Source organism: Poecile atricapillus, chromosome 3 (genome assembly GCF_030490865.1).
Source record: "Poecile atricapillus isolate bPoeAtr1 chromosome 3, bPoeAtr1.hap1, whole genome shotgun sequence".
Classification (NCBI taxonomy): Eukaryota; Metazoa; Chordata; class Aves; order Passeriformes; family Paridae; genus Poecile; species Poecile atricapillus.
Genome location: NC_081251.1, coordinates 105,908,567 through 105,930,821, shown reverse-complemented (window position 1 = coordinate 105,930,821; position 22,255 = coordinate 105,908,567). Strand labels below are relative to the sequence as shown.

Sequence of the window (22,255 nt, the reverse complement as noted above, 5' to 3'; positions counted from 1 at the left end):
TTCTCAATATGGTCTTCCTAGGAGGAGAGTCAAGCAGCATTCAGTCTGGCATGTGAAATCATCTTACCTGGCAATCGTTGCTCCTAAAAAGTATTTTCTGAGACACTGAGCATCAGCTGTGCCTGTCATCTCCCAGCTATTCAAGCAGCAACAGCCCTCAGCCTTCCTGTCTCTGCAGACCACCTCTCATGCCTTGTGTTTCTGCAAGGCCAAAGAAGGGCAGGCTGGATCTTTTTCCAGGATTTTCCTGTTAGTGATGCTCTGGAGCAGGATGGTGTTATGTATTTGAGCCGTATGTTGTCATTTAAACTCAGCACATCCCCAGGCCAGGGGAGCAGTTGGTTTGTGCAGACATGGAAATGACAACACAGCCCTGCGGTCTGATTGATTCAGGAGGCCTTGGGGAAAGAGGTGGAGGGCATACAAGAAACTGAGAGCAGCCAGATGAATTTTGGCTCCAGAGGTGGGGGGAAGGTATAGAGGGGCCATTTCCACTTCCCCCTCCCCTTGTTTGCGGTGTCCAGGCTGGTGTGCTCAATCATTTTTGGGAAGCATTGGACTGTGAAGCCCCATGCAAACCTGGGCTGCTGGACCAGCAAACCAAGCTGCCACATCAGATCAGCTCACATCCATACTTCCCAAAGCATGTGTCATGCTTCGTTTCAGGCAGGTTTTCCTTTTCCCTCCCTGTCATATTTGCAGTGCGCTGCAGGCAAAATTTTCATTAAGTACAGACATTTCATGTCAGCAAGGCTTGGTTTGGCAAAGGATCCTGCATGGGTGACTCATGGGACATCTTACACAGATGGGAACCCATCAGCAGGGACAGAAACCCTGATGAACCCTCTCCTCGGTCAAAGACCACAGTTGAGCAGCTAAAAGCACGTGTGGTACAAGGTCTTTCGCATGATCTGGCCCATTTTTGCCCCTCTTCTGTCCCTCAGGAAAGTTTGTCCCTGCACTGGCTGAGCAGGTGTCACACTGCCCTCACCTGTGTCCCCCACCACACACACCCCCCCTGTGGCTGGGACAAACACCTCCACCCCAGACCTGGGTGTCTCTCTGTACATGAGCCTGCCACCTCCTCACCATAAGGTGCAATTTGGCTGTCAGCTGGTGGAAGAAAAGCCCCATCACCTCCTTCTACTTCCCAGCAACAAACAACCTCCTTCCTCGAGTATCTGTCAGGACTTTGAGCAGGAAAGCTCTACTTGGTGGTTGGTTCCAGCCATGCCCAGAGGTCTGGTCCAGACTCCTCGCTGTGACTGAGGCCCATTTTTGTGGCCCTGCCCTGTGGCTCAGATGGTGCCCAGCTGTGATAATGATGGTGGTGGTGGTGATGATGATGGTGATGATGATGATGATGATTTGGGAGTTTTCTTCTCCCTCCCGGAGCCCCTCTGAGCAGGCAGGCACTGCCCAGTGACCACAGGAGCTGTGCAAGGCTGGGAGCTTCCCAAGCCACGTGCCCACCTCTCATGGCAAGCTCTGACTTCAGCTAATTAAGTGACTGGCTGACAGGCAGACGTATGAGAAATCAATGTGGCAGGGTTCTGTGGCAGTCTGGGAGCGCTGGGACAGGCAGCACCGATGGATGTGGCTTTGCAATGTCACCTCCAGAACGTGTGTCCCTCGTGGCTATTCCCTTGCTGTCATTGATGGCCCTCTGGGTGGGAAGTGCTGGTCTGTTGGGACACCAGGGCTGGCAGCACAAGCCACTCCTGGCTGCCCAGCCTGGATGTTGTAGCTGTGAACCTGCAGCTGAACACCCTCCAAGCTACTCCTGTGCTCTGCTGGGCAATCAGTGGAAGCTGGAAGGGTGACAAGCTGTAGAAGTGCATCATTCCCTCTATTGATTCAGGAGGAAGTGTCTGTGCAGACAGCAGCAACATGCCATGTTCTCATGGGCATGCTTGTTCTGGGCTGCTCCAGCAGCTGGTTGTGTGTTTAGAGGTTATTGTTTTCCTGGCCCACTGGAGACACTATGACTGACTGTGTGCAGAACTTCTTGGCTATTCCAGCTCTGGCATGACTGGTTCTGAAAGAGAGATGAGGAGGTGAGCCCTGGGCTTGTGACATCTCTGCTCATGGAGATCTGGCCCTGCCAAGAAGTGCCCTGGATGATGTCTCCTGTCCTCCAGTGTGTCCTGCCTGAATCTTTCCAGAGCTGGCTGCTCATGTCCTCCAGGCTGCTGTGGTTCTTGCAATGCTGGTTGGTTGTCTGAGCCAGGAGAGAGGTTTCTGCCATTTCATGGATCTAAGCAATGCAGTGTAGATTGAGAATGGCAGGATTTTTGGAAATATACTCAGGATTTCCATATTTCCAGTTTCCACATTTCCAGTTGTGCCATGACTGTGCAGATATTTGGGTTCAAAACTAATTGAAAGGTCTCTGGAGGTCCTCACCAATCATTTCTGATGCCATTTGATCTCTTGAGGGAAAAGGCCAGTGCAGACAGGAGAGCTGAGAGCCCCAGATCCGTATATCTTTGCCCTGTGCTGCACTCATCTCTCTTGTGGGAAAAAAAATACTCATAGAGAAATATTTCACTGTTGATCTCTGTCCTGCTCCTGTCACCCTGTGCCAGACTGTTCTAGCTTGTTACATTTGTACCTGTCCCTGCACACCCATGGGATTGCTCTCAGGGTGCCTGCCCCAGCTGGCATTTTGCTCTAAGCTTTGCTTCTCTTCTCATCCTGTTCTACCATTGCACATTGGTGTAGCAGCTCCACCCTAGAGCATCAGCAGCCAAGAGGACTTTTCCATGGGCTGTTGTAACTAAGGGTCATGTGTGGGAATGCTGTGTAAAAGACCTCTTCAGTTTGAATGAAACAGTGTGGTTTGAAGTGAAAAGTAAGTCTTGGTGGAGAGCATTGGACTTGGAGCAAGGGCAGAGCTTTGCATGATGCGTTCACAAAGTCACCATCCCTCTCCTGTTGCTGCTGGGTGTCTGCAAGAGGAGAAGAGCTGGAGCTGAAATTCTGCAAGACATGTTTAGTCTTTGATTTCCATGACACAGAAATGAGATGAAATTCATTCCCTCAGCAATTGCTTTGACCTCAGACTCAGGGAAGTGCAATTTCTGGTACAGAAGTGTGGATGGTTGGAGGGATCATGGATGCCCTCAGTCTTCATTCCAGAGCAGATCTCCTTAGCTCAGGTGAGATGGACCCAACACCAGTGCAAGGAAAACCCAGCAGCATCAGCCCTGGTTTGCTCCTAACTTTCCCCACGGTATCACTGGAGGAAGGAACAGGGAGGTGTGGCAAGACTGGTGGTTTATACCAACACAGGGCCTCTATCCCCATGATTCTTCAGAAATTGTTCTTTCCCACCTGCAGCATGACTGAGGGTGAAAAGAGGAAAAAAATAATCCAGGTATTCCAAGGGCCGTGATGTTGTGTGCTCATGGGATCTTGAGTGGTTGGGTTAAATACCCAGCTCCTGTGGACATTAAGTTATGGCAAAAACACCACTGTCAGCCCCAAATCAAAGCTGATTCTTGGCCTCTGTCTAGAAGGAAATACTTGGAAATATCTTGGAAATACCCTCTATATTGACCCCAGATTCCCATGAGGTGAAGAAAATGTGTAATGGTTTAGAGGTTGGTTGATCTTCTGCTTTAATGCTTTGGTTTTCCCCCTGTTTTGTGGATTTGGGACTCCTGGATCCTGACCCTGCAGTGAGGCAGTGTGAGGGGTTTCAGGGTGCTAATAAGCGTCCCTTTGGTTTTCTCTCATGCACTGTCACAGCTTGTTCGGAAGGAGCTCCTGAGCCACAGGAGAGACAGAGGTCTTAAATGCAAATTTCAGATGGTGCTTGTGCTGTGGGGACTTTGGTGTCCCCATCCCGCTGTGTCCAGCTGGGAAAGCCCGGGGGCAGGGAGCTCAGATGCTGCAGGCAGTGCTGTGTGAGCCTCAGGCAGCTCGTCCTGGCTCTGCCCACGCTGCTCCTCATTCCCACCACCTCCTGCAATGCAAGGAAAGCCCGTGGGGGCCCGATGCTGCACACATCCTCACAGCCACAGCACATCTCTGCCTGGAGAGGAGTGAGAAGCAGGGACCGCATCAAAGGGTCCAGCAGGAGCAGGGACAGGACATCAGTGCCTGTCCTAGGTTGCTGCAGACAGCAGTCCTTGCTCTAAGGCAGGATAAATGGTGCCTGGCTCTCCTCCTTTGCACTGACCAAGCCCTGCCAGGTGTGTGCAGGACCCTGGGAAGGGGCTCTGTAGCAGGCAGAAGGCTGTGATGGAGATCAGGCACGCTCCAGGAATAGCCTGTGTTATTTCCACATCCTTGCTGTTTCTCAAACACCATCAGGAGGTAATCCTTTCCTCCAGGATTGCAGTCTCATCCCAGGGACAAATTTGCCTCAGCAATTTTTGCTGATTGGAAATTCACCCAGAGAGCAGACTTGCCATTTGTTCTGCCTACCCATTTTCCCAGCAGCCTTGTGCAGCAGAAGCAGCAGCAGAAGCAGCGCACAAGTCTGCCCAGCACAGGGCACTTGCTCACTTGGAAAACTGCATAACACCACCACCTCCTGGCAGTGGCACTTAAAGCCCCGTTATTCTGCTTGATTCAGTGAAGTCCTCTTGGTGTCGTATCTAAGCATCGGAAATTTATTTTTTTTTTTAAATCGGCACACGGATTTCTTTTTGCGAGGGAGAATTATTCTGTGGGGCTTTGAGGAGTGCCACAAAGGGCAAGCCAGAGTACACCCACAGGAACTTTATGTCTTGATGTCTCTGCTGCCCTCAGAATTTAAGAAGGACCTCTCTTAATTAACTTTCCTGAGGGGATTTTTCCTACGTGAGGCCAGGATGCACTGTACATTTTAATGGGACCTGTCAGGAAAATTATTGATTTTGTTAGTAATGTTTCTGAAATTGTGCCATTCTGGTAATTCTATCAGGATCTCTTTGAAAGCTTAACTGAGAGCATTTTTATATCCTTCATTAGTTTTTTAATACATGATAATTTTCCCTAACTCATCAACGCAAAGCAAGATCAGCTGCCTGCTTGGAAACCATTTTTCCTATGTACAAACCTATTGCAGCAATAATTACAAACTGAACAAATTATTACAGATATTCATTATAAAATACAATTACCCTGAGCTGCATTGTTACACTTTTCACAGCCATCGCTTGCTCTTGAGTAAATGGTTTCATTAAAAGCATGAAGGGCAAACTTAATACACTTTTGACTCACAGCAAACAGCACAAGAAATCACCCTGGCTGTTCCTCCGAGTGCTGGAGGTGTTTACCCTAAATGAGTAGAAAATGTTGACTCTGCTGCCAAATACTTGTCAGCTTAACGGAGGGGCTCTGGGTGGCCAGTGCAGATGTGCAAGGAGAGCAGAAAGCCAGAAATCACGGCAGTGTGGCCTCAATTTCACTCCCCTAGAGCGTGGCTTTTGTCCATGTTTATGGGTTTTCAGTGCTGGGACCTGCCAGGAGCAGCAGAACCTCCTCCATCATCTCTTGGAGCAGCCTTGGGGCTGCTTCAGCTTGTGCTGGGTGCTCGTGGAAAGTGCAGAGGAGCCAGGGGTGGGATGTGAAGCATTTCTTTGAAGGACAGGGCATTCAGGCCTGGGCAGGGAGGGAGCAGTGGGAAAGCTGGTTTGAGTAAAAGCATTCACAGGAGGGCAGTGGGGGGAAAGCAAACCCAGCCAGAAGGCTGGCAGCAAGCACAGGACTACAATCACTGCCTTGGCTTTTCATTTTGTGCTGTAACTCCCTCTTATTTCTTGTCTGGATCAAGATGAGAGCCAGGAGGAGGTCCTGTCCCCACAGCAGTGCCATGACAGTGAGCTGAGCCTCCAGGGAGGAGCAGAGCCCGCTGGATTTCTGTCTCTGCTGTCTTTGCAATGACTTTGCACTGTAGGAAGGACCACAGTAGCACAGGTCCAGCACCCCATGTTTGTACCCCGCGTTTGGTCACCTTCTGGTGAGCAGCTTCCAGCCAGGTGTTTATGTGAGTCCCTGAAAAGAGCTGAAAAACTTCTGTGCTAACATTTCTCCCCTGGAAGAGCAATTTTCACTTTATTGGGTGGCTCAAGGAACAAATCTCTCTCCTGGTAGCCACAGCCTCCTGTGAGGCTTTCATCTTCTGCGGCATGTGCTTGTGGCTGTGCTCTGGGTGGTGACTCTGCCTTTGGACCTGTCCTGATGATGTTCCAGGGGCAAATTCAGCAATCCCTGGGTCATGTTCTCTAATGGGAGAGAACTAAACCTTGAAGGCTTGGGAAAGGATGTGCTGCTTGTAAAGTAAAATTTAAGAAGAATCTCACCATCAGTGAAGCTTTCCACATGCTTGCCCTAACCAGAAAGGCCATTTTTCCTTTGCATTCCCTTAATGGATAAAGTCCTAACTCCAACATCCCTTTCAGGCTTGTAAATTAGAGCCTCCAAAGCCCAAACTGAGCTGCTGATCATGATATTGTTCATGAATCTGCCGAGCCTGGGGAGACAGAGCCTCTTCCATGCCCGAGCTTGAGCAGTGCATCATGCTTCCTGGGGCTTGCTCTGTGCTGGTTCCCAGTGCTTGTGCCCGTGCAATGTGTGCAAGCTGTCAAGGGGCTGTTCCCTACCACAGGTTTTTGGAAAGGGACATGTCTTGCCAAGACACCTCTGGGGGAGGCTGGCCCAGGCTGTCATGCCCAGCCATGGTCTCTGGCCATGCCAGGGAGGATGGCACCTGCAGGCTGCTGGCACTGTGTGGTCCGTGCCCATCCTGAGGCAAGCTTGGCCCTTTGGCTCCTGCCCTTTGCTTTTTACTGTGCTGTCCCTCCAGCCTGGGCCACCAAAACCACTGTTTTCTGTCCACAGCCCCCTCTCCTTGCTCTTTCCACCCTCCTCCTCTACCTTCTTCTCCTTCTCCTGTTCTGCTCCCTGTTTCTCCTCCTCCTTTTTCCCCCCTTACTCTTGAATCTCTATTTCTTCTTCTCTGTTCCAGCAAAACGATATCAATCAAGGTGATAGATGATGAGGAGTATGAGAAAAACAAGACCTTCTACCTAGAGATCGGGGAGCCCCGGCTGGTGGAGATGAGTGAGAAGAAAGGTGGGGGATGTGCTCCGGGGCTGAGCCCAGCCTGTGTGTCCCTGTCTGGCTCACTCATGTCTGGCACCTGCAACACCGAGCTCACATCCCCGGCGCCTATGGAAAAGGGCAGGAGCAAGGCCACTCCCCGTCCCCCCTGAGCACAGCCTCTCCCCAGACCACCTGGGCCAGGTGGTGAGGATGCTCCTGCCCTTCCCCATAGGCCCCAGGGGGATGTGCAGCCCCTTTCCCCCACCCAACCATCTCTGTCACCACAGCACCCGGGCGGACGTGACCTGCATGTGTGTGCGATGCCAATCATGTGTTTGCCTTTGTCTTGTGTTCCCACAGGAAATTCATTACCCTTAGAGTACTTGACCGTGAGGAGTATGAGAAAGAGTGCAGTTTCTTCCTTGTGCTTGGGGATCCGGTGTGGCTACGACGAGGAGTGAAAGGTGTGAGAGTAAAACCAGACCAGCTCTCGAGACGCTGCCGCTTTCTCTGTGTCTCCCTACTCTCACACTCCTTTCTCCTCGCACTTTGGCTCCTGGCCGTTTTGCCCTCCCTCCTTTGAAGCTTGGCCGCTGCACCTTTTTTGCTCTGTTTCCTTTCCTCTTTGGTTTGGAGAGGACTCCACCCCACTCAGGGAGCGAGGATGCTCCTGGGACTACCCCGGGCAGGGGACGGGGAGCGTCACCAGCCCCCAGAGACATTTTGGGAGTGCTGCCCTGCTGCTGCACCTTCATTTAATCAAAGAGAACGTCCAGCCTCGACAAGTGAAAAGGGCAATGCTGCATCATTTTTATCCGAAGATAAAACTGCTTTCACTTGAAATAAAATGCATGGCCAGAGCAGTAATTTTAGCCTTTTTATACTGGCACTAGGATCTGAAAATAGACAAAAATCACGGCCCGAGTAGATAATACCATGAGATGCAATCAGTTTAGGTAAATCAGGTTATGCTCAAATGAAGTTTCATGGCTCTGCATTGGATAATAGCTTCTCACAGGAACAATAAAAACAATTTCCTCTTTCATCACATTTCTAAACCAAATGCCAAACTTCCCAAAAAGACAGAGCACACCTATTTTCCCATGCATTTTTTATTTTTTTTCTGCTAGAAAATTAAGTGAGGATTAATGGCAGCGGCTGGTTCTGAGCACTACTGGTGGCTTTAGAGTTATTTAAGAGATGGACCATTATTAAAGCCTTTGCAGAAGACTTGGTCTATCTGCCTTGGAGCTGCTTTCTAGTTTCTGGGACATCAGCTCTCCCTCCAGCAGGCATTAGGCTGTAATATTTATTTGATCAGAGCAGAGAGGGCTCTCAGTGGTCCCCACACTGAGTGGGGACACGCCACATTCCTCTTCAGCTCCGGTGCTGTTGTCCCCTCCATCAGCTTCCCTGCTGGTTTATGTCACTACCTAACAAAAGCTGGGCTTAAAAATCAGACACTGGCATGACTCAGGCACTGCAGGTGGGCTCTGTGTCATTAAATGGTGCTGGTGGCATCTGTGGAGCATGGACAGTGCTGCCAGGATAAAGTTACACATGGATGACTCAACTCAGAAGCTCCATCCCTGCCCACAGGAGCCAGTGTGGGCTCAGCCTTGCAAGTCCAGCAGCAGCAAACATGCTTTCCAGATCCAAGGTTTAAAAATTGTGGTCCCAGCTCTGGAGATCCCAGCTGAATTTTTTATCTAAAAATAAATGGAAAAGGAAAAAAAGAAAATAAATCTCATCTTCCTGGTCACAAAGATAACTAGGGGAACCTGAGAGAAGCTCAGGCTTGCCAGCTCACTAGGTGGAAGGCAAGACAAAATTTTAAGAGACTATTTAAATCAGCTATTTGCTGCTTTGGCCATGCAGTTTTTAATAATATTTTCTTTTAAACTTGTTTCTTTGTACTTGGTCTGGTACAAGAAGCAGCGAGGCAAGAGGAGCAGTGTGCTCAGAGAGACGAGGGCATCTCTGAAATGTCACCCCTGGGCTGTGGTGGGGCCCAAGATCCACCAGGGCACTAAGGGAGAGGCTTTTTCTTTCATTTTGGAGATCTAAAATGTTGAGCAACAAGACCCTTGAGCCAAGCCTTGCCACTGACTTTTCTTCTCTCATTGTCTATGCCAAAAGTGCAGCTGCCTCTGGAGCCATTGCCCCATCAGGCAGCTGGAGGAGGTCAGAGCCAGTAGCTGCTGCACATGGGACATCTTGTGTCGCCCCCGGGGCAGAACTGCCTCTGAGACCAATGGAAGATCTTGCACATACAATTCAAAGGGGAAAAATGAATTTTTTGGAGTGTGTCTTTTAATCCCATATCCACCCCATGTTTGCAATGGTTTTTATTTTAAATCCACAATCCCATGAAACATTTCTGTTTAGTGTCTTTCTCTTAACACTAATGGTATCCTACAGCTTTACAGATCTGAAATCTCTGCCCTGGGATCTGGTGTCTTTCTGTGGATATCCCTTTTGATTTCATTATTCATTTACTTTTCTTCTTCTGTGTTTGTCTCTGTCTCCTTCACAGCCCTGTTGTTGAATGAGCTTGGTAAGCGCGCATTCATTTTTCCTTTCCATGTTTCTGGTTTGCGTATTTTTGGAAGACAATCGATTTCTTTGCTTGATGTTTTTCTTTGCTCACAGCATTCTCTTATAGGGTGGTCAGCACTGTCTAAGTAAGCTCAGGTACCTAATGCCCCATCTTTCCTTAGAGTAGAGCCCCAAAGTCACCAATATTAAGAGGTGGTGCAAGGAGCAGTTTTGGGGGGTGGTGTTGTTACAGCCAGAGTGAACCTGCCAGCACCCTGATATACAAACCTGTGCCACACAAATTAACCCATCACCTCTAAACTGGCGTGGCAGAAACAGCATTTCCTGACTTAGGGATGCTTGTGGCTGGACAGGAAGGTTGGCCAACCCTTTTTGAAGAGACAGTACAAACTTTGCCTCCTGTCTCAGGGAGACTTAAAGCCCAAGCAGCCTTTGAGTTTCCTTGCTGGCCACCTCCAGGACAGGGCAGCTGGGGAGGGAAGCAAAGCCACCCTTGTTCCCCAAAGCACCTGCAGCCCCAGGGCACACTTTACCCCTTCCACAGCTTATATTGGACACCAAGGGGTGGCAGCTTGCAGATGTGGGTTGAAAAGCCTGTGTTCAGGTCTCCCCACACTATCCCTGGGGTGTGTGTCGGGGAGCAGGCCCCATGTCCACAGTGGGGCAGGGAAGGACCATCGTGTTTGTGTTGATGTGCAAATGCTAATCCTCATTTATTCTCTCTCTCTCTCTCTCTCTCCCTTTTTCTCATTTTTGGTTTCATCTAGGCGGCTTCACCATCACAGGTATGGATTTCTACTCTTCCCCTGTCCCCCTGTTCCTTTCTGTTAATGGCCATATGCTCACCCTGCTCTTTCCTCTTGGTTTCCTCTTTGCTTTTGTTCTGTCCTGGAGGGAAACTCTGGAATGGTAAGAAGGCGCCGAGCCGCGGCCTCCCCGCCCCGGCCGGTCCCACTAACACCGTGTGCCCTCACAGAGTGCTCTGCCTGCCACACACGCTTAACCCCACCTCGGGGAGGGTGACCTGTCACCCCCAAAGCGACAACCAACCCCACTCTGTGTCTTGGAGCAGGATGGGCTTCTCCATTTGACGTGGTTGTCCCCTCCCTGCGCACAGGGCTCTCCCCTCCCTCCCTCCCTCCCCGGGCCTGAGCCGGGTGCCCGAGCACTGTGGGGGACGCAGGACCCCACGGCTCCTTCAGATGTGCAGCCCCTTCCCTTCCCACCAGCAAGACCCAGCAGCAGGGCTGGCTCATCTGTCATGAGATGCCAAGCCTCCCTCGTTCAGCTGGACAGCACAGGATGAGAACGTCCTGGGTCCCACACGTTGCAGAGCCGCCCCTCGGGAGCCCTGGAAACATAATTCAGATTTAGAAGGCTCTGGCTCCAAGGTGGATCTCTTTGGCCTGCAGGAGGAAAAGGGCTTTCCCTCAACTCAGTGCCACCTGAGCAGACAAGGGGCAGCCAGCAAGGGAGCAGCACTAACCCCGTGTGACATAAGAATGGAGTTCACTAACTGCACGGGGACAGCTTGTACAGTGCGTGCAGTCCCCCCTGCTGATCTCCTGCTGATCACTTTAATAGGCAAACCTGTCTTCAGGAAGGTCCAGGCTAGAGATCATCCTCTTCCTTGCACCGTGGTCTCCATCCAAGGTACCTGTGGTGTGGCACCATGTCAGCCTCACGTGGACTGACGGGGGTGTTTGCCTACTGACAGATAACTCCAGTCCTTTTTAGCCCTGATGTTTTCTGCCCACCCATCCCTCAGGTGGACTGGAAGGGAGCTCAGTGGGCTCTGCACAAGGGACAGTGACAAAGGGCGTGCTGCCTGCAGTGCCCGTGCCCCAGAGGTTGCACAGATGACAGTGGGGGTGCAGACCTGCTTCACTGATCTCATAGTCCCTCTGCTGCCTCCTCTTTTAGGGTTTGGAGCCAGGCATTGGCCTGTGGATGGCTTCTTACATCTGTGCTATTTCCTCCAGCCCTGCCATCACAGCAGGTGTTGGCTGCCAGCCCCCTCTCCAAGGCAAAGCCCTGCTCAGAAGGAGGCAGAGCCAGGATTCCATATGTGTCTCAGCCCTGAGGCTGCTGGCAGTGCTCTCTTGCTGTAACAGGCTGGTGGAACTGCCCTGACCGTACCTCAGAGCAGACCTGGAGTGCTGGGGAATGGAGCAGCCCCAGTGCTGATCCTTCCCCTTCCCAGCATCCCTGTGGGAGAGGCAGAAATTACCAAGCAATAAGCTATTCCCAGCCCCAGGATGAGCAGGTCTCCTCCTGTGGCTGGATGAGTTCCAGACCTTTTGGTAGCATTTCATGAAACTATCCTGTCTGTTGCTCCATGAACTCTTTCTCCACTGTTCTGTCACTCACGCTCCCACCTGGAGGCCTCCTGACCTCCTCCTCTGACAGGAAGCCAGACCCAGGGTGAGCAGCTGGGCCTGGTTCACCCACGGGCTCTTTGCCTTGCAGAGGAGAATGAAGAAAAGCAGCCACTGACCAGCAAGGAGGAAGAAGAGCGTCGGATCGCAGAGATGGGGCGCCCAGTCCTGGGGGAGCACACCAAACTCGAGATCATCATTGAGGAATCCTATGAGTTCAAGGTACTGTTCACATCCTGCATCCATGTTCTTCTTCCCCCCTGCCTGGGGACCCTCCTTTTGGGTTTGCACAGCACTGGGAGCACAAGTTGATGGTATGACAGTGCATGGAATCACACACAAAAGAGGACCTGGGATCCCAAATGCCGCAGGTTGCTTTAGAAACATGACCCTGTTCTCACAGTGAGTTCTACACGCTGGTCCTACTTACAGGGAGCCTTGAGTGAGCCCCAAGCCTGGCACTCCCAGTGCAAAGGGCTGATAACCCCAAATGCAAGTAATGGTCGTGCAGCTCAGCTGCCGTGCATGCATGTGCCAGGCCAAGAGCTGAAAACTGGTCGTTTCATAATCTTTTCCATTTCTCTGTAGTATGAACATAACAGGCCACCCTTACTGTGGCTCTGAGATGGCTCAAACTCCCATCCATGAGCAGGTTTCCAGAGGACTTTTTTTAGCAGCAGCAAAGGGACTTGCAAGTACTTCCATTTGGGTTTGCTGCTGGGGCTCTTGAGCTTAAAATCTGCTGAGCTTGTTCCATAAACACATCGCCACAAGCACTGGCACTGGTGGGCTTCAGCCCACTCTCCCCAGCCCCTAATTCTCTGCTCTGCATCTCCATCCACAGAACACGGTGGACAAGCTCATTAAGAAGACGAACCTGGCCCTGGTGGTTGGCACCAACAGCTGGAGGGAGCAGTTTATTGAGGCCATTACTGTCAGCGCGGGTGAGTTCGGGCCACAGCTCCAGGTGAATTACGACCGCCCTCGCTCTCGGCTCGGCTTGGCTGTATCAGTAACACAGACTGTAGTGGAGCAGCAGGAGGCAAAACAGGTGGCAGAGTTATTTACAGTGTCTGCATAAATAAGGCAGCTGATTAAACCCTTTTGTGAGGGCACCTTGTCTCATGTGTGGGAAACCTTCTGTGTGAAGTGTGTCTGTAGCACCAGGCAGAGCAACACCTTGGCTGGTAGCAGACGGCAGAAGGGGGGAAAAGTCAGTTCAGTGGGAGAGATCTGGGAGGTGAGCACAGTGTGGAAATTCAGAGTGGCATAAATGATGCTGGTGTGAAGCAATAGTGATCCCCTTCCCTGGTTCTCCCTGTACCTCTGCCGTGAGGACAGCACAGCAGTGAGGGTGCAAACCCTGAAGGCAGTCACTCTCTGTGAGCCAAAATTTGCCCTTGTCACGCCCTGCTTTCTGGAACCCCTGCTGCCCCAGCCAGCTGTGCCTGGAGGATTATGGCTCAGCAGCCCAATAGCTGCAGCAGCACATGGTATCTGTGGTTGAACCAGATCCTGTGTGATCTTATCTTCCCTCCCTTGGAGAACTGCCTTTCCCTCAAATGCCCTGTTGTACCATTCTCACAGGTGCCAGTGCCACGTTTACCAGCATGCCCAGTACAGGATATATTATTGTTCCAATACATCTGGAAGAAGAAAGAAAGAAGGTCTCCTCCAGATGTTGTTTTAACAGCTGGAAACACTATTACTTATTGGCTGGATGTTACAACCTCACAGCCCAGCCTGGGCTGTGTGTGCACACATCAGGGCAAAATCAACCAGCTTAAATTAAATCCCTGGGGAAGGCAATTACCTCTCATCTGGCTAATTGTGCACTGAAATGCATGGGGGAGCGCTCAGCTTCCTACCTCTAACTCTGCTCTACAAGGTAACCTCTGCCCAGCACCAGGTAATTAAAAATGATGGCAGTACCATTTACCCTCTGCCTCTGGGAAACAAGGGCAGGATGCTGTGCAGCAGCTTCCTCCTCGGATTGTGATCCCTCCTCTTGTAGCACAGCTCTTCCCTCCAGGCAAGAGCCTCCCATTATTCTGGATTCAGCATGAACTTATCGTGCAAGACAATCCTTGCTGCAGGTTTTGTAGCTAATATGGCTAAGCTAATCTATGCCAGAACTAATTATGTAATTGCATCCCATGTTAAAGCAAAGACAGTCACTGATTGTTGGATCCCTTTTCTGTGACGCATGTAAAGACTGCAGTTACGTGGAAACCCTGTTGCCCCCCTGTCTTGAATATACAGCCATGATCAGAGCTAACAGATGATTAATAAGTATTTAATAAATAGGATGTATTTTGGTGGACATACTGTCCCTTGCAGTTGTGGATCAGTAGTTTGTCTCTGCACTCTGGTGGTACCCAGGTTTTAGCTCCTCAAGCTTTGTGCCAGTTAAGTTAAAGTGCCTTTAACATTGGAGGATGGGTTTGAGTTTTTCCCCCACAGCTCACCCTGGATAGCAGGTGAAACTCACCTGTCACCACTTCAAAATGTGACATCCCAGCTGAGAAAAGAAGCATCAAACCCCCATTTCCCACCCAATGATCAGCTCAGGGCTGTGTTTGCAGGGGGGTGGAGCAATGTCTGTGGAAGGGCAGTGTAGGTGCAGACAGGGCTGTGCCACATTGTGCTGTGACATTCTGGGCTGTCCAGAGCCTGTCACTCAGCTCCTTTAGTCTGCACCCAAAAGACGTAAAGTTTCTTCCACAGCAAAAGCATTCTGGAGCTTGCTGGCCTATTTCTGAATGCCCCCCTGGGTCACCATCCAATGCCACTCTGTGTTTCAAGTCACCTCCACAAGATCTGGCCAGCTCTTCAGAAGAGAGACACCATGGCTGCCTAGCAAAATGATAGAGCTGGATGAGTGTTACGACAGTGGCATTCATGTTCATTTTTCAGTCTGTTTCATCATCTCCATAAAGATTCAGGTCCATAGCACTCCTGATGCCACCCCAAGCTTGGCAGAGAACTGAAATACCTGAAATGCAGAATTGCAGCATGAGCACAGCATGGTGTATCCTGCCATTAGCAGCCTTTGCACGCTGAGGAAAAACACAGGCCAACACAGGCTTTCCAGGCTGGAAAATTGTTCCTTATCTTCACAACAATGCACAGGAATAAGTATTTATATCTGCCAAAATAATAACGCTGATTAGCTACTGTTTCTGCCATAGTGAGTTTGAAGCTCCTCTTCTTGTCTCTTCCTGTTGCTAAGGAGCTTCTTCCAACAGCCATGCAGGGAGACCTGGTGGTCCACATCCTTGGTGGGGGAAAAAAAGGCATCAAAGACCTGGAAAATCACCTGATAAAAGGCAAGGGATGTCTTTTACACGACTTACAGTGGCCTTGGAATCCCGAACCTTCATGACTTAGAAACTCATCCTTGTTTCTTAAGGGCAGCAGGAAAGCTCCCACTGACTTAGTTGGAAAAGTGTCACCTCCCCTTCAAGTCTGGGAGTGGTTCCAGTGTGAGCAGGAGGAGTTTTTGACTGTGCCACAGCAGTGACCTTGTGCACTGCGACAGGGTGGGGAAGCCCCACATTTGCCATGCAGCCTGCCCGGGGCACAGGCTGGCCAGCAGGCTCTCCAGACAGCTCCTCAGAGCTGCAGGAATCAGCAAGGGGTCTCCAGCCCCAGTGGGCTCCCTGGTGGGGTCAGCCCCACACCGTGGGGACTCCCTGTAGGCTGGATGCCAAGTGGTTTTGCAGAGACAGGTGAGGTGCCAATGCCTGGAGCAGGAAGGGGAGTTCCTGCTGACCTAGGAGAGACCAGACATCAAGGAACAGGCAACCAGAGCTTATAGGGAAGCATGTGAAGGGGCAGGGAAATGCAGCAGGGAAGGACAGCCAGCAGTGATTTGAGCAGGGAGGCTTTAGGGCAGGCAAAAATCCATTACTTGATCCCAGTTTGCAGGAAAGGTAAGGTGAATTGCCAGAGCAGCTCAGCAACCATCACAGCCAGCTGCCTTTCCAGAGAGCTGGAAGCAACTGCGGGCACTTGTGGAAAGCAGCTCAGAGCAGCTCAAAAGGGGCTTCCCTGTGGGAGTCTCCCCAAGGCAGGAGTTGCTCTCGGTGGGTTTGCCTGCCCCAGTCAGCTCCAGCCAGCACAAGGTTGTTTATTTCCCAAATCTTCTGTGGGAAGGCCTCCTGGGCAGGGGCTGAGTCCCAGGAAGCATCTGATGGTTAAACTCAGGCAGAGGTGCTGGCACGAGGCTCTGCATTTTCTGAAGTGCAGGTGGTTTTTTTAAACCATTGCCTTTGGGGTGTCTCTCTGTGCTGTGGAAAGGGGCAAGGAAAGGCCATCGAGCCACACTGATGATTGCTCAAAAAATAAGATATTTGGAAGTCAAGGCCTTCCAGGGCCCAAATCATGAGACACAGCATTCTGGGGACTGTGGTTTGCACGGGAGCTTTGCCCAAGATGAGCAAATCTAATCAGGCACTGCTGGTTTTCTCCAGGGGAAGATGACGATGACGATGAATGTGGGGAGGAGAAGCTCCCCTCCTGCTTTGACTACGTGATGCACTTTCTGACCGTCTTCTGGAAGGTCCTTTTTGCCTTCGTGCCCCCGACAGACTACTGGAATGGCTGGGCTTGCTTCGTTGTCTCCATCCTCATGATCGGCCTCCTGACAGCTTTCATTGGTGACCTGGCATCCCACTTTGGCTGCACCATTGGCCTGAAGGACTCGGTCACTGCCGTCGTGTTTGTCGCCCTGGGGACATCGGTGCCAGGTAAGCAGAACCATTTTTGGGGGTTTGTTGTGAAGGTCCATCTCCACCCAGGCTGGGGGTGGGGTTGGGGTTGGGTCTGGGGTTGGGCTAGGGGAGAGCTGTGCTCTGCAAGATCCCGAGGCACAGGTTTGAGATATATGTGGAAACAGGTTTTCAGTCTCAGATGGGCTGGAAGGATAGAACCAGGATGTGGATTCAGTCCCATGGGAATTATTTCAAGGACCATCCCACTGCAAAGACTGTGAAGTATCTATTTCTGTGGGCAGCCTCCGTGGTATCCACTTTCAGAGTCAAAATTGGTCTTCAGTTAAAATGCTGCCTGCGCTGGCAGTCCTGCACTTTAAAGATCTGCTGCTTTAACCTTGCTCCTGGGTGAATTAAGTGTGAGTCCATGCTCAGGGCACACTTTCCAGCACATGCACCTTTGTGTGAGCCCAGGTTCAGATGGATCAAGGTGAGGTTGCTGAGCTGGGGGAGCTGCTTGAAACACAACTTGTGAAGCTCTGGGGATTCCCATGTCAGCTTGTGTAAGAGCCTGTGCCGCTCACTCACCTTCTGCCACGGGCTCTGCTGGGCAGGAAAAGCCTGATTTCTGGACAAGAGGCTCTGGCCCACCCCAACCATCCCTTGCATCGGTCACACCTTCCCTCACCACCCTCAAACTTCCAGTTATCAGCACCCAGATGCTCAAAGATCCTGAAATTGTCCTAATGCTATCAAAGGCAAAGAGAAGAAGCAGCGGAACCGAAAAAAAGAGCAGATCTGGGACAAGGAACAGAAGAAGGAGCATTTTTTTAGACCTCTGTAAAGGCTTTAGCAGAAGGTTTGCAGGGCTTCTTCACATGTTTGACAGTGAAAATCTTCCCTCCTGCTCCTGGTGACATAAGGTGGCATTTAAGAAGTTCTTTTTTAGAATACATTGGGCTACTTTTGTTTCGGTTGGCTCCCAGGCCGTGCTGCATTAGCCGGGTGCTGGTTGAACTCCTCCACGCCTGCTTTCCAGGAGATGGGCGGGCACCAGAGGAGAGCAAAGAGAAATCAACACTGACAGGGACCTTCCCTGCATTGAAAGCACTGCTTCAGCTTGCAGAAGTGCATGTGGTTGTTTCTACACTCCTCCCTTCTCCCCCAGTGGCAGCTGCATGGATGCATCAGCACTGTCCCATAACTCTTTTATTGCGCCGTGATTGAGGCCTTTTCCTTCCCTTAGCATTTCCATGGCAGCTGTTTTTTTTTAAAATAAAGCAGACTTTTGACTTCTTTGCTGCAAATGGACCCTCTCTCTGTGCTGATATGTGCCCATCCCCTCCCGTTCCATGAAACTGGATCTTTGTGCGAGGCTGCACTTTGCCATCTCACCTTGGAGCCCGCTGGGGAGAAGTGGAAAGGAAATCCTCTAGAATTAAAAAACATGAAATACGACCTCGTTGTTTTCTTTTCCTGAGCTACACTGGGCTGCCTGTACCCAAGGTGATCTAGGAGCACAGATATGTTCAGGACTCATCTTTTCACTGTTAGCTGAGAATGCTCATCTGAACAAACCCACAGGTTAATCCCTCCTGCTCCTCCTTCTCCCTGCAGATCCAGAGTGGGTTTGGATGTAAATCAGCACTTCCCTGTGCTGCGGAGCGCTGTCATGCAGGTCTACCTGACACAAGGTTTTCCATTAAAATGGCCAGCCAAGTTTTATCACTGGTTTTAAAGCTGGCAGAGCACCTGGGCAAGCATGCACCCACCCAGATGGTTTTTCTTCCCAAGGGATGGAGGACGACCTGGTTTACCAAGGTGCCAGGGCCTGCACAAGGCACTGGACTTCTGGGAGGCAAAAGGTGCTGGAGGCTGTACTGGGGTAGCCCTGTATTTCTGACCATTGAGATTTCCCCCCATGCATTTCCAGACCCTGATGGTCCCAGATGGTCCCCTGATTCTTTGGAATTTCCATCAGAAGGGCTGTACCCTATCCCCTTACCCATTATTTTCTTTCCCCAGGTGTTGCCACTGACATTTGCTCCCCAGACACCCTCTTTTCCTGGGTGTTTCCTGAGGGTTTCTCCCCATCTTTCCCTTGCAGACACATTTGCCAGCAAAGTAGCAGCAACGCAGGACCAGTACGCGGACGCCTCCATCGGGAACGTCACCGGGAGCAACGCTGTGAACGTTTTCCTGGGCATTGGGGTGGCCTGGTCCATCGCAGCCATCTACCACGCGGCGCACGGACAAGCCTTCCAAGTCTCCCCCGGCACACTGGCCTTCTCCGTCACCCTCTTCACCATTTTTGCTTTTATCAGTGTGGGAGTGCTGCTCTACCGGCGGAGACCCGAGATCGGAGGTGAGCTGGGCGGGCCGCGGACTTCCAAGCTGCTCACATCCTCACTCTTTATCCTCCTCTGGCTCTTGTACATATTCTTCTCATCTCTGGAAGCCTACTGCCACATAAAGGGCTTCTAAAGGGACAAACAGAGATAGTAAATATGTGTATATCTATATATATCTATATAGAGTGATATATAGGTATAGATATAGATATAAAGCTGTGTATAATGAACAGAGAAAGAATAAAAGAGATTTGCCATGTTCACACACCTGCTGATGGAAAGCGGCTTTGGAGCATCCTTTGAACTAGGCAGGACCCCAAAGCCAGCAGGACCCCTCCCCAGGCAGCAGCCCCAGCCAGGAGCCAGGGGCAGGGCCCTTTCTGCAACTCGACCAACAGGAGCGGCCGATGGCCACCGAGCCCCTTCCCATCGCTGACTCCCACCCGCTGGCCCCCGGGAAGACGGATGTGAAGGCGACCGGGGTGCGTCGGTGTGAGGAAGGCCAGAGTAGCTGGTGAGAAACAGAGCAGTGGGCAAGGGAAGCAGAGGAAAGCAAGGGTTCTGATGTCCCACCGCCATCCAGCTGCCTTCACCACTCGGGAACAGGCCCTCTGGCCCTGTTGGAGAGGAGCAAGAGACCGAACTGAAGACAAGGGGAAACTGGGAGCTTTCTAAGGATAGAACACAAACCGTTTTCGTCATTGATTTGGGGTTGGTTTTTTTGTTTCGTTTTGGCGTGTGTACAACTAGCATTTCCCACCCACATGCCCCTCACCTTTCCCTGTCCATGCTTTGGGGGTGCACAGCCGCAGCCTCGTGTCCAGTGTCCCAAGCCGAGGCTGCGCGGAGCGGCGGGAGCCTTCCTCCCACTCCTCCGCCTCCTCGGGCATGCTGTCGTGGTACTTGTAACATTTGCATGAATGAAATGAAATCTATCTGTATATAGCATCCTATAGCGATAGTCCTTCCAACCATGTGGGTTGAGCATTGCAGATTACAAGCGGTTTTTTTTCCACTGGGTTTTATTTATTTTTAGTTAGTTCGGTTTTGCCATAGGGTTTTTGCTCGTTTGTTTGTTTGTTTCCTCTCAGCGGGGGTGGAAAGGATGGAAAGCTGTCCCCACTTACTGCTCGTGGCATGGGTCCATGAGAAGCAATAACAGCCATGCAGTTGTAGGTTTTCAGGGGAGGAAAAGCCACACCCCAGAGGCTTCAGGCTCTGTCCAGCTGCGTGGATGGGGTCCTCTGATGTGCTGAAGGCCTCCTCTGCCCACAGGAGGTTTTACACAAGGTGTCCCAGGGAGTGGGGCGAGCAGTCTGAGGGGAACAAGCGTGGCTGACTCCCAGCAACTCACATGCTTCTTCTGCCTTCTGAGTCGGTGGCTGCCTCAAAGCCCTTGGCCCCCTGCTACTCCCTGTATCCCCAGAGGTGTAGTGACAGCCCCTGTTTCTGAGTGTTAAGCCATCAGGACCAGTCCCCAAAGCTGGTCCTTTCCCACAGCCATTTGGAGGCAGAATAATCCAACGTAAGGGCTGAAGGGCTGGACAAGATCTCCCACTCCACTGAGGGTAGCCAGGAGGCATCCCCCCAGGAGCAGGTCATGTTTTGCACTCTCCAAATCTGAAATCACTGGACAGGATGAGACAGGGAGGTGTAACTCAGCATCACCCCCCTGATGCCAGGAGTGCAGGCTGGGGTGGAGAGTCGAGCCAGGGAAATGTGGGTGTAGAGCTCCCCAGGACACAGCACAGGGGAGACACTGGGCACTGGTGCTGGGAGATGTCTTCTGACCCGATGCCCTTTGCCAGGCTTCCTGACATTCCAGCCAGGCAAACTCCCAGCCTGCCTGTCCGTGGTGAGCTCTTCCCACTCAGCTGAAAACCACGTCTGATGCTTGTACCATAACCAGCTGGCTGGGGGTATTTGTACTCATCTTGAACTATCTGTGGAAATTTTAATTAACCTGCTGTAAGGTTTTCTCTAGGAATATGAAGTTGTGGGTTTGGTTGTTGTTTTTTTTTTTTCTTCTCGAGCCTTTTTTCACTTTTGATTTGTTTTGGGGTTTTACTTTTTTGTTTCTCATTGTTTTGGGGGAAAAATCAAACACAGGTGCAGGTTGTTCAGGTTTATGATTACCTTTATGTACAATGATTTCATTTTCATCTGTTTGGCTTCATTTTTTTCTTTGTGTGTATTGCCCACCACTATAGGCAGTGAGTCCACTAATTGTGATGATCCTTATCAATGGTACACAATGCACAGAGAAATAAAGTTTGTAATGATTCCTGATGGATCCAGTACTGCTCCTGCATATTCTCTATGGAAAACCCTTCTCTCCCCCTCCAGCTGTTTCCCCTCTGTACCCATCTCTCCTTGACTCATTGGTTTGCCTCCACCGTGTTTCTGCCACTGGCAGGGGCAGCGGTGCCTTGGCACGGCCGCCCCTGCCCCATCTCATGTCCTTCCTCCCTCTCCATCTCCATGGTGCCTCAGGCTCGGTGTGTGCTGCTGTGCAGCCGGGGCTCACAGCCCGCCCCACTCTCAGGGGGATGCAGGAAACCACCCAGAGACAAAGCTGCAGGGCATCCCACCCTCCTGGGGCCAGGGGCTGCTCCAGTGCCGCCTCCCTGGCCAGTGCTGGCTTGCCCTAGGCTTGGGGAGAGCCGTGGGTGTGCCCCCAAGGTACCAAGCAGCTCTTTCTTCTTGTGTCCTCTACAGAACTGCTCCTGCTCTCGCTACAGCTTAACCCCGTGCTGGGTTAAGCCACGAGCTAACTCTGAGGGAGAATGCAAGGGAGGCATTACCAGGGCAGGGTCTGTGGGTGCCAAAGCAGATCTGAGACACCCCACGAGGCTGGGCTGCTCTCAAGGGGTGCCTGCCTGTGCCCCAGTCCCGGTGCCATGGGCTGTTTCAGACCCATGTGCCTCGACACAGCTCAGCCAGCACTGAGGAGGAGAAAAGTCTCCCCATGCCCAGGGATGTTGCTCCTCCTTGTGTTTCATCCAGCATCTGTTGAGCTGTCCCCAGATAAACCCTCCCTGCAATGCCTGGGAGGTCCTGCTCTGACAGCTGGACTCAAACACCAGCCCTGGAGATGGGCCCCAGGCAAGCACTGCCTTCAACACTGCCCAGCAGAGAGCACGGCCGCGATGTCCACGTGCTGTGATGTCCATGTGCTTTTCCCAGGCAGTGGATTGTGAAAGCAAAGCAGCTC

The 22,255-nt window shown here is 51.4% G+C and overlaps 1 protein-coding gene across 5 annotated transcripts in view; it reads left to right on the top strand.

The window, feature by feature from the left end:
- SLC8A1 (solute carrier family 8 member A1) overlaps window positions 1–21,334 on the top strand; it is a 122,372-nt gene extending 101,038 nt beyond the window's left edge. For 2 of the 5 annotated variants that reach the window (XM_058835547.1, XM_058835546.1), the window contains 9 exons: window positions 6,962–7,068; window positions 9,575–9,595; window positions 10,365–10,382; window positions 10,492–10,506; window positions 11,182–11,250; window positions 12,067–12,197; window positions 12,820–12,919; window positions 16,451–16,726; window positions 18,798–21,334. In XM_058835547.1, the coding sequence (XP_058691530.1) occupies window positions 6,962–7,068; window positions 9,575–9,595; window positions 10,365–10,382; window positions 10,492–10,506; window positions 11,182–11,250; window positions 12,067–12,197; window positions 12,820–12,919; window positions 16,451–16,726; window positions 18,798–19,174 (1,114 nt within the window). In that variant the 3' untranslated portion in view covers window positions 19,175–21,334. Of the gene's footprint in view, window positions 1–6,961; window positions 7,069–7,398; window positions 7,503–9,574; window positions 9,596–10,364; window positions 10,383–10,491; window positions 10,507–11,181; window positions 11,251–12,066; window positions 12,198–12,819; window positions 12,920–16,450; window positions 16,727–18,797 lie in introns of all 5 variants that reach the window. The other 3 variants (XM_058835548.1, XM_058835549.1, XM_058835550.1) reach the window with 3 other exon arrangements.
- The last annotated feature ends 921 nt before the right edge of the window (window positions 21,335–22,255 follow it).